Genomic DNA, 11,762 nt, shown 5'->3' with positions numbered 1-11,762 from the left:
GGCTTTGTCAACAAAGCACAGAGAAGCTCGGATTAAAACACACACAGAGAGAGAGAGTGACTTCATTCTCTGCTCAGGTAGACATTACTCTAGTAACTAGGAAATAGTTGTTTGCTGCTATATCAATACTCTGGATATCGTATAGAGAACCTTTAAATTGCGTAAAACGAGTATTGCTAAAACCTTGGAGAGGTTGAAATGGTTGAAAGTGTGTTGAACCTGTAACCACGCCTAACAATAATGTCACAGTGTATGGACTCACCTGGGAATACACTTATACAGTACATCACTGCAGCGAGCTGAGAAGTTAAAGGACAAGTCTGGTGATATTTTTTTTTTGTTATAGTCAACAATCCCAATGAAAAAAATCCCAAACTAACAATTAATTGATCTTATTAAAGGTTCTATTGATACATTGATAACATTCAGCCACTAGATGTCCCACCTTGTTGGAAGCCGTGTTAGAAGTGGGAACCAGATGTCAGATATCTTCCACAGAGATAAACAAAACATTAATTTCGGACCCGCCAACATTTTTTAAATGATTAATTCACTTTCATAATATTTTTTTTCTCAGGAAAAGCCATACTTGTATTGGGTACCTTTCTAAAAGCTGTCGATGTATTATAATTTTTTTTTTTTTTTATTTCGTCTACATAAAAATATTATAAGTAAATGTTATTAAGTATTGTCTGTGTGTGAGTTTATTTCTCTTCTCAAAAACTATTAAAAACACATTAATGAGCACACTGTTTCTCTAAGTGACATGTTCCTTACTATGTAAATGAAGTTTACTCACACTTATACTGTTTACCTTCCTGCTGCCTTAAATACTCAATAGAGCACCTAGTGTATTAATCCACAGCTGAAAATAGTCCCCAACAAATACACAATTTACTCTTATTTGAGAAACATTGCTAAAAACTACAGTGACAAGTCATTTAGAAAATGATTTCCCCTTTTTTTTTTAAATAAACTATATAACCTCGACCTGTTTCAGTAGAACTGTTGTTTTTAGTCTTTTTATGGAATTTGTGGACATTAACAAAAAATCCAGCCTTATCCTTTAGACCACAGGTCAGCAATAACAACACTTTTTAAAGATAACCTGCAACCCTGTGGAGTTGTCATTGTCGTCATACAGTTTTTCATTTACTGCACATTACCGCCACCAACAGTCCACATGTGGAATTGTGTGAAATGGAAAAGACCTGAATGTGTATAACATCACCTCAGTGCTTAAAATAAAAGTGTAGGAACGAGTTCAAAAACTCTGTAACGTACCTTTAAACATCATAAATGAGATTTCTTTTTCAGTCATCAACAAATGACGTCATCTTTTCTGTAAAGCTGAAAGCAAAAAGTAATTGGAAATATTTCATCTACCAGCTGGATTTTATTAGCAATACAGCCCCATAAAATCATCCAACAAATGCTAAGATATTGTAGAAATACTTAGGTCCAAGAGTGTGCATTGAATTTGATATTAACATGAATAACATATAAGGTTAACACTTTCATTACATGTATAAACATATCAGGAGTCAAATTCATGTCTTCAATCCAAATCTGTTTCCTAATGTTGTATCAAAGGCAGACTAGAGGTTTACTGTTTGTTTTTGTGATCACTCGGTGCACACGTTCCTGATGTTTTCTACGCTATATATGCATAAATTAATTTTTTGCATCACAGAAGAGGTTTACATATACATGGCTATTAAATTAGTGAGTTGGATGTAAGGCAGCAATCACCAACTCTACTCACTCTAACTACAGTAACTTCAGTTTAAATACGTCACTGGCTCTTAAAACAACAAATAACTGGAGAGAAGAAGAAGAAGGCCTACATGCCTGGCTACAATAATAACTGTGAAAAAGTGGAAAAGTAGCACCACCGATGAAGAACGTGAAGAAAGAAAGGAGAGGAAACCAAATGTGATGGTGGGTGAGAAAAAAGCTGACTTTATAAAGCAAGTGGATGTTGGCCATTTTACAGCTCTCATACAAAAAGGCTTACAAAAACACCACAGACACACACACACACACACACACACAACGTGTTCTCACACCAGCTGAAATAGTGGATGACAGGGGGGGTGACGTGAAGGACAATGAATGATAAAACAAATATATCTTAAGGTGCTTTAACAAATGTTTTGTTGTCAGTGTTCATCCTATGTGAAACACGTAAAATGAGAAAAAAAAAAATCATATTCACTGAGCATGACAAGCTAAGATGGAAACTGCAGATAATTCCAATATAACTACATGTAACAGTGACGCACTCAATCTGACAACAGGGTTAAAAGATGCCACCGACGTCTAGTGGAAAAAAACTGCAGTTACACAACTGAAGCTTTTGATAAAATGCTTAAATAATTCAACATAAAACATGACACCTGGCATAATTATAGCCCATCAACTATTGTGTTATTTGTCACTCAGCACCTATCTGGACAATGATACTTCATCAAATAACAAGCCTTAACATGTGCTGCTGTCGTGTTGTTCCATCCTTTCTAACATCGTCTTATAACACAGTTCGACCAGCTAATAAATATAATACCTAAAAGGTTGGTAACCTTTTTTTGCTTTTCAATCATGACCAACGTACCCCGAAGCCCCACGGACATATTAACGACTACTGTGTAAAATCTGAAGTGAAATTTGAGATAAAACAAACACAAAAAATGTGTTAAAGTTTCGTTAAAGTGCATCAATCCTAGTGTGAAGATGAAGATTTTTTATCTTATGTTTTAAATCAACATAATTTTTCAAACTTCCTCATTTGCAATATTTGCTTAATAATGATAGTCTGTCATATCCCCAAATTCTTATCAACCAATCGATACCATGGGCGACGCATAACATTGATGCATGCACAGTCTTTTCCACGTTTAAGCGTGGGAAGTAACATCCTTTTACCTGAAATATCGGCCGCAATCCCTTCAACACAGTTCGTATACAACAGACCTGCTGACAGAACACTGTTTTTACAACACTCTCTGCACTCAATGTCTTTGGGGATATCTGTAATTGAACACTGAAATGAAATGTAACAAGTGTTTAAGTTTGAAAAAAATAAAAAAAGGTGATTGTGGTGATCTCACTGCCCTTTAACAGAAAGAAAAAGCATCGCTGTCGTGCCTGTTTTCTATCATTGGCTGTTCGTAAAGTTCCTTTGATATCCTTCCATCACAGTCAAAGGTTAAAGGTCACTGACTGGAGCACAAAGTTTGGGTTCTCCATGATAGAAAAATAAGGATAAAAAGATAATATTAAAAAAAACAACGTTATTTCATAGAAGTCTTCCATTAAAGATGGCTAGTTAGAGCTAAAGGTTCTGTCTGTGTGAAGCTGACGAGCCACACGTACACGCAAACACATCAAATGTGCGACAGGTCTCGGGGGGGGGGACCGGTGTTTGGGTTGGGGGGTGGTGTCCTGCGGGTGCTGTGCTGAGGGCGATGAACGTGTCACAGAAAGGGGCGGAGCCGGGGGGGGGTCTGGAATCATCATTATAGCTGCTTCACGTAGTTTCCTGGGAAGGTTCCAAACAACTTGCTCCTTCGAGAGGTCCCTTCGAAAACAAAAATGAGGTCGTCAGTGCTTGAAACTTGGCAGTAGCAGCAGCTGTCACTAATATTATTTCAGCTCAGTGGCGTCTGGAAACCAGCCAGACCTGGAGATCAAACTGAGTCACATGGATAAAATCTTCAGAGGGCAAAGTTTTTCCGAGAAGAATGTCAAGATTAACACGTCGAGCAGATTCTTGCTCAGCTGTTCAGGATAATCTGGACTTCCTCAACAGTCATGTTATAAATATGTGGTGGGATCACAGCGCCATCTAGTGGTCTCTGTTTGTTGATATTTTATACTGTATTTAAGTACCTCTACATCAGTGGTTCCCAGCCTTTCTCCTCAAGGGACCCCTTTCCTATCATTAAACTGATGACCCCTGACTAAGTGACATATTTTATGGATATTTCCATATTCAATGCATAACAATAATAGTACAGAACAACTGATAAACTGTACAACTGACCCCAAATAGTGAGCATAATAACTGCAGGCCGTTTGTGTAAAATGAGCAATTGGGATGAATTTAGAGCAGATTATTTCCTGTGAATACGGCATCAGCGATGGGTTTTTCTGTTATTTCTAGAACTCTTGATACAGTTCTCTGTCTGTATTATGTTTTTTTTTTGTTTTTTTAACAATCATACCTACTCAATATTTTTTTTTTTTTTTTTGACAAATGAATTGTTTTCTTCTCCCTGACGCTTGGCCATTGTTCCATTAGCACCACATTGCAAATCCTGCGTAGACAGTTCTATCAGATCTATTTGATACCTACTGTATTTGTTCACGGTATATATTTGTTGCCCAGCTGTTCTGTAAGATATACATATCTAATAGACAAAAATGACACTGTATCCCCTCCTCTTACCAACAAACCAGCCATCGTCACACTTCTCCATCACGTCTACGATGTCGCTCTCCTTCAGCTCCAGCTCGTCCTCGTTGCGAGGCATGTAGTTGTACACGGCCTGGTACCTGTGTTGGAAACACTGATGGTGAACTGACACTCATAATATGCTGCAGTAGTGATACTGAACAGTAATGTTACTTTTTCTGTTATATGTGATCACTTTTTTTTTTTTCCTTTATATAGTATTTTCCCTGTTATCTGTTTGGGTTTAAAGGAACAGTGTGTAACATTTCGGGGCGAAATGGAATTGCCTATAACATTCATAACTATGTTTTTATTAGTGTGTAATCACCTGAAACTAAGAATCGTTGTGTTTTCGTTAGCTTAGAATGAGCCCTTCATATCTACATAGGGAGCGGGGCCTCTTAACAAAGTCCGCCATGTTGCTCCACCATGTTTCTACAGTAGCCCAGAACGGACAAACCAAACACTAACTCTAGAGAGAGCCTTACACGTTTTTACGTTTACGTTCTCCGTATTTCTCTGACACGCTTGTGAAACTGCGGTAACGTGAGCTGCAGAGTGCAAAACCGTGGTACTGCCAGCCGCTATCTGACTTCCGTAATCTGACTCCTGAAGTAGTGTTATTATGGTAAGGATGGCCTTTTGAGCGAGGCGAACGGCGTTACCACGGTTTTGCACTTGGTGGCTTATGTTATTGCATTATGGAAAGTGAGGAGTGAGCGGAGCGGTACTCAGTTGGTTGCAATCTGCAACCACCACTAGATGCTGCCAAATCCTACACACTGTCCGTTTAAATATTATACCAATAAAGAGACAAAATTGAAGTTAAACTTGACATGGTGATATGGTTTAACAAGTATTATTGATTACAACTACTGTACACATATTGTAGACCTTGGTAAGCCTTCAGTTTAGCACAAAGAGATATCTCCTTTTCTCGGATAACAGCAAATCAGTGGTATAATAAGAAACATCACTTACGGTTCTCCTCCACCATGGAGTGCATCCTGTACTAATCGCTGTGGGAAACAGACAGACAGAACGTTGTTAAGGGTTTGAGGAGGTTTAACGGAAAGACTCGTCTGATGTTGTCCCTTATGATGAATGAGGTATGATTTCATATCTAGAGGTGTGACCAAATCCTTTGAAAACAAGTATGTAGAGACAAACCAACCAAACAATCAGCAGAAATACTACAAGTTCTCATTTGCTAAAAGGAAAATTACACTGTGTTTGAAAAACTTTGTTTGTTTGTTATAGAATATGTCGTTTTAAAGATTTCCTTCCTGCACAGACAAGAGCACAGTAAGAGCATGGTTGAATGAAGACATGCCCCCCTACCCTTCGACCTCTAATGTGGGACAGATAGGACGTCCGGGTCAAGATGGGGCTACGAGGAGGTTTACCACCAACAACTGCATCCTGCTTAACAGGCAGAAAGACCAGAGGCAACAAACCGATAATCTTCAACAGTGAACGAGTCAGCAGCCTTCACTATGAGCTGAACACACAAGCATAAAGGCTAATGACATGCTGGAAAACGTCATTCATCGACATGCCGACGTCAATGAAAATCCTCCTAAACACACCACAGAACAACCAACACGAGCAAGACCAAGAATGTTCTCTGCTGTCCATAAATCATCACCATATCACTTTCATGATAGCGTACGACGTATGTTAGTGTACATGACGAAGTAGTCTCAGCTACGGCTGCAACAAATGATTATTTTCCATATCTGTTAATCTGTTGACACATTTTGATTAATCGTTTAGTTTATAAAAAGTCCAAAAATAGTGGAAAAAATGCCCATCACAATTTACCAGATTGTATTTTTGTCCAACTAACAGTCCAAAACTTAAAGATAGTCAATTTACAATGATATAAAACAGAAAAAAAGCATAGAAATTGTCACAGCATTTTCCCACATGAATAACATAAACGATTAATCAGACTTAAAAACATGTTGTCCGTTCATTTTCTGTCAATTGATTAGTTGACTAATCACTTCAACCAGAGTCTCAGCTTCAGTTATGTCAACGACACAAGCGTTAGAGAACAATATCATCAGATGAGCTCTTCTCATACTCCTTGGCACAACAAACTCAAACGAAATCAACGGCATCATCTCCACATTCCAGCTTTACCTTCACCTTGGGAGACCTATGTCCTGGAGGGGGTACAGTGGGGGGAGAGCGTGGAGTGGTGAGGGGAGGAGAGGCGGGTTTAGGGGAAGTCAGGGCGGGAAGAGGAATAGGAGACTCTGAGTCAGGGCGGGATGTGACCGGACGAAACACATAGGGAGAGCTTGAGATGTGAAAAACAGAGCGTTGTGAGGGAACGTTTGGAGAGGCGTGAGAGCAGTGGAGGGGAGTTGGTGAGACGGGCGGAGAGGGCGACGTCATGAGGTGAGGAAGGGATGGGGGCCGAGGGGAGACTGGGGGAGAGGGAGGGAGGGTGATACGATCCTGCTGTTGTGAGCGGGATACAGAAGATGAAGAAGGAGTAACAGACGTAGAAGGAGAGGAAGGAGTAAAAGAAGAAGTAGAAGGAGAGGAAGGAGTAAAAGAAGAAGAAGACGAAGGGGAAGGGGGAGGTAAGGAGGTCAGCGGTGGTGGTATGGAGGGTGAGGGGAGGCTGCAGTGAGGAAGCCGTGTCAGAGTGGAAGGAGAGACACCAGCCTATGGAGGTAATAACACAAACATCAGTTCTGAAGCTGAATCACAGAAACTAAATGTTGAGGATTTTTATTGAGCCCCGAAAAGGACATGGAGGGAAATATTTTTAAAAAACTACTTTTGTATAAGTATACAGTATGCTGCACAAAAATGATATTTTAAGACTTGCGTCGTGTCCATGCAGAATTCCTCTTTGATTGATAAAGTTACTACGAGGAACTTTCATTTTGCGTCGATTTTGGCGTTCCCTGTGGACAAAAGCGGTTGTGTCTGAGCACTAGAGTGCCTTGTATTGTACTTTATCCTCAGACTGGCTGTATTCAAGATCACTCCCTATTTACTATGTAGTGAACTCTATTTATTGTTCACCATTTCATTTGAGTGTTCAAATTCAAATTTACCCACTATATAGCGCTCTCAAAAATTCCAACAGGCCTTTTTCACAGCAGGCATTTTGACTTAGCATGTCCATGGCATGTCCGCTACTTTCTGCTAACAATCCAACAATTCAATGCGTCACATTTTCCGGATGCGAAAATTACAGTCATACGTCACTACACCTGTGAATGATAACGTAAAATGACAGATCCATAAGTGTCTGATTTTTTTATTATTAAGAATTATTTTAGCAGCATTCACTGCTGTGCATGACGGTATAAAATACTAGATAAACTTCAACGCACTCCTCTGTCTCCATTATAAATAGGAAACATCTGCCACCATGGTTGTTAGACGCAGGTTTATTTTTTCTTAGATTAAAAACATTTCCCTCCATCTCCCTTCCAGGGCCCTGTAGTGTTTCACTCAATGCTCACACCATGCTCTACCTGTGGACTGAGTCTCTCATTAAAACCTTTAACGTCCTCCACTGTGTCCTCTATAGCTTCATCCTCTTCCTCAATGAACAACTCAGTATATCCCCTTCCTTTCACCGATGGTGGTCTCTGAGGCTCGACTGGTTGTTCATTGAGAGTTTTTGACTGCCCTCCCCAGCTGACAGAAAGTGGCTCCATTGTCACAGGCTTGTGAAACTGCACCTCTAACCGAGCGCTGACTGCCGAGTCGTTGGCTGGAGGGACCTCTGGGGGTTTCACTGCTGGCTGATGGGATTCTTCTGCTTTTAGCTTAAACCTGCTCCGGGATTCATTTGAATCTACTGGAGGCAATCTTGAAAAGTCCGAATCGCATGTGCTGGTAGAACCATCCAGAATCATGGACAAAAGCTCATCATAAGGGTCTTTAACTTGGAGCTTAACATCGGGGATTTTGCTGCTTTTGTTCACTTCCACATTTGACTTGTGCCGCAGAGAAACTTCTGTGGGTGATTTTATTGGCTCTGGCACTGTGCAGGACAAAATCTCTGGCTTAGAAATATGTAATGATTGAGCTATTCCTTTGCCAATGTTGTATCGCAGTGAAGAGTCAGGCAGTGGAGGGGTGAATGAGGAATGAGGAAGGGGAGGAGGAGGAGGAGGAGGAGGAGGTGGTTGGGAGAAAGGCAGGACAGCAGGGGTGTGACCTAATCTCCCTGGAGGAGTTATGGGAAACCTCTGGGGCGGCAGGGCGAAGCCTCTTTGTGACGGAGCAGGTGAGGGTGAAATAGGCTCCCTTAGGAGAGGTGCAAGGTCAGTGGGGAGAGGGGGTGGCGTGGGCGGTACAGGGGTGGTTGTGAGGGAGTGAGCTGGAGTGGACGCTGATGGCTCCAATGTGAGGGACAGCCACTCGTCTGTGATAGCTTGCAGGTCAAGCCTTCTCGACGGGGTGTGACGGGAGGGGAGGTCACGAGTAGTGGAGGATGGAGGTAGATGGTAGAAAGGCTCCATGAAGGTGAAGTGAAAAAGAAGGAACAGTGTAATTTATAAAACTGGTGTGTGTGTCATTTGAGGGCTGAACAGAGCTTAAAAGCTGTAGTTACTCCTTTACGCAGATGATGTATTTACTTATTTAATCAAATATATTAACTATTTTACTGAACTGGAGACATTTTTCATGTTCATGTTACTTTTTGAGGATGTAAAATGTTTGTTGGCATTTGTGTGGACATAAATAAATACCCCCACATTATATGTTTATCAATCAATCACTCATTTAAAAAAGCAGCTCAAAGTGCTTTAGTCTTATTTGTTTTGATTTGCTGGTTAGAAATTTGTAACTCTATTCTATTGGTTTATTGTATTCTATTATCGCGATGTTGTAGTGATTCCCCTACCTTGATGGGTGTAGAGCTTGGTGTCCTGTTGCCAGGGTAACCATGTGGGTCTATGTGTTGGGCGGAGCTCTTGGACGGGGAGCGCTTGACAATGTCGATGTATGACACAGGAAAGATGCCCTGTTTGGTTGTGTCTGGGATCTTCCCCTCGTACCAGTTCTGGTCCACCTGCCTTATCACAATTACTCTCTCACCCTACACACACACACACACACACACACACACACACACACACACACACACACAGGAGACACCAAAAATATACAAATAGTTTTTAACTGCAATATTATACAGCACTGTTGTAATGAACAGAACTCCAGAGTACTACTTCTCACACTTCTTAGGTCCACTTGTCTCGCCTGTTTTTCTTTTCGTCCCACTGTTAAATATCTGTCCATTCTGTAAACCCACAGATTATCTATCTGAATGAACACCATTGCTATTGTGAAAGCACGATTTGTTTACTGCTTCGCTGTGAAAAAGATTACGGTGTCAAGACATTAGTTCTGCATCACAAATTCCCCCGAGATCACGCGTTCCCCACCTATCATGCCTCTGCACAGCACACTTTGAGAACTAATGATGTGACCATATAGTCTATGGATGTAACTGATGATTTTCATGCTTTAACCACATCTGGATACTACATACTTGTTCCTCTATCATTTGAGAAAATTTGGCATCTTTTGATAGTTCGTCAAGAAATGCAAGGTTTCACCCCATAATTATAAACCATTAAAAAATGAAAAAAAACAAAAACTCTTACAGTGTTTCATCTTTTCATTCACACACAAACAATAAATAGGCTACCTTTCTGAGAGACAGCTCCACATTAGTATCAGCATTGAAGTTGTAGCGAGCTACTCCCTCTCCGATCTCTCTGACATGTGCTGGCGGAGGAGGACGAATCGGCTGCTGCTTCTCTGAGGACGGCATCTTCTGTTTATGTGTGTGTTGAAGAGGGAGAGAAATAAGGGAGACAGATTATAAGACACTAAATGGTGCACATCAACAGTACTCACATACAGTTTATCAGCTGCACACTTACTTCTACATATGATATGGGTAATATCCCGACCCGTCCACGGTGCTCCCCTTCATACCAGTTGTTGTCTATCTGCCGGATGATGTTCACTGCATCACCCTTTTTAAACGTCAGCTCCCTGCAACACATTCATGTCATCAAAGTACCGGCACACAGATGTGAAGAGCTGACAACCAGCACAGCTATTTTTATACAAACAGCATCAGCTACAGAACGTCAGCCACTGAAACAGGATGAAATAAGTCCAAGTACAGCAAAAATCTGCTTTATTCATGCATATATTTAAGGACTGGGTAAAGTAAATCAGTTAAAGCCATCCAGGTGTGGTGGTAAAATGTGACAATGAAGTTATCTTAGAAAGCAAAAACAAACTTTATGCAATAAATGCACAAGAATCTGAAATCATAACATTGAATGCAATGAGTAGAGATGTGTTGATATGCAGTTAGGCATTCATGCTTCAAAGCTCGGCCTCCTTGTGCATGCACAGTGCATTTACTGTACTCACTTAGCGGTTTGTGCCTTAAAATCATAAATGGCTCTCGCAGGCTGTTTCTGATGGAGGAGAGAGAACAGAATAAGTTGTGTCATCTGTTTATGGGAGACCTAGGAGATGAGAGTGAGAGAAAGAAAGCCGGCAAGCATTACCAGGCAAAACATAAAATAAAAGCTCTTTTGTGAGAAAATGTAACTGTGCTGCGTCATTGTGATGCTAAAGACCAAAAACAAAGCCTGTTGAGGTTCAATCTGAAATATTCTTATAGTGCCAACCACATTATGTATTTGTACTTAAATAAAGATATAGGTGTTATTTCTGAATTATTTTAAAGAAAAAAATGTGCTGCTAATGAAGTGCACGTTGCATCAGTTTCAATGTTGTACCTCTCTGTCAGGAGTAGGTCTTCTACTCTGGGGTGTGTGGCGTCCATCCATGGTGGAATAACACCTGGAGACATCCTGGTCTGTGATCAGCAAAGACACGTCATAAAGGTCATGAGAGTTACCATAGTAATCACAATCATCTCACATGATGAATGCTCACAATACAGAAATGTGCTTTGGCAAAGTACAATGATACAGTAATGATGGCATTCCAACAGGTAAATGAGGGAATGAAAGCTTGGGGTCCAAAAGTGTGTTTTATTTCCATTTCATTGGAAAAACAAGGTAATTGTGATTCCCACAATATGACACATGCAGTCAAGGATAGCTGAAACACAAAATGAAACAAGGGGTATACGGCCAAAAATGACTTAATATGATAAAACCATTTACAAACATGAACATACAAGCAAATGGCTTGAAGGAAAGAATGATTGTGGGATAATAAGACGACTCCATAAATAAATCTGCAAAACAGACAAATGATACAA

At 40.4% G+C, this 11,762-nt stretch overlaps 2 protein-coding genes across 15 annotated transcripts in view; both read right to left on the bottom strand.

Moving 5' to 3' along the window:
• Nucleotides 1–1,936: 1,936 nt before the first annotated feature.
• Nucleotides 1,937–11,762, bottom strand: part of sorbs2a (sorbin and SH3 domain containing 2a) — a 77,008-nt gene continuing 67,182 nt past the window's right edge. For 12 of the 14 annotated variants that reach the window (XM_074629559.1, XM_074629569.1, XM_074629572.1 and 9 more), the window contains 8 exons: nt 11,272–11,351; nt 10,898–10,995; nt 10,393–10,507; nt 10,155–10,283; nt 9,345–9,539; nt 5,438–5,475; nt 4,451–4,557; nt 1,937–3,580 (listed from right to left, as the gene is read on the bottom strand). In XM_074629559.1, coding sequence (XP_074485660.1) covers nt 3,519–3,580; nt 4,451–4,557; nt 5,438–5,475; nt 9,345–9,539; nt 10,155–10,283; nt 10,393–10,507; nt 10,898–10,995; nt 11,272–11,351 — 824 coding nt within the window. In that variant the 3' untranslated portion in view covers nt 1,937–3,518. The remainder of the gene's footprint in view (nt 3,581–4,450; nt 4,558–5,437; nt 5,476–9,344; nt 9,540–10,154; nt 10,284–10,392; nt 10,508–10,897; nt 10,996–11,271; nt 11,352–11,762) is intronic. The other 2 variants (XM_074629563.1, XM_074629565.1) reach the window with 1 other exon arrangement.
• LOC141764374 (uncharacterized) lies at nt 5,805–9,338 on the bottom strand. The gene is made up of 2 exons (XM_074629574.1): nt 7,963–9,338; nt 5,805–7,138 (listed from the first exon to the last, which is right to left on the bottom strand). Exons 1-2 carry the CDS (start codon nt 8,956–8,958, stop codon nt 6,563–6,565), a joined length of 1,572 nt encoding a protein of 523 aa, XP_074485675.1. The 5' UTR covers nt 8,959–9,338; the 3' UTR covers nt 5,805–6,562.

Source organism: Sebastes fasciatus, chromosome 3 (assembly GCF_043250625.1).
Source record: "Sebastes fasciatus isolate fSebFas1 chromosome 3, fSebFas1.pri, whole genome shotgun sequence".
Lineage (NCBI taxonomy): Eukaryota > Metazoa > Chordata > Actinopteri > Perciformes > Sebastidae > Sebastes > Sebastes fasciatus.
The sequence above is the reverse complement of the archived record's forward strand: the minus strand, read 5'-3'. Positions and strand labels throughout refer to the sequence as shown.

Bases quoted from the DNA above. Each gene is read 5' to 3' on its own strand.
- LOC141764374 (XM_074629574.1), bottom strand. From the start codon at position 8,958: ATGGAGCCTTTCTACCATCTACCTCCATCCTCCACTACTCGTGACCTC. The intron at 7,139-7,962 runs GTAGAGCATGGT...TTACCTCCATAG, and splicing joins ATGAGAGACTCAGTCCACAG to GCTGGTGTCTCTCCTTCCAC.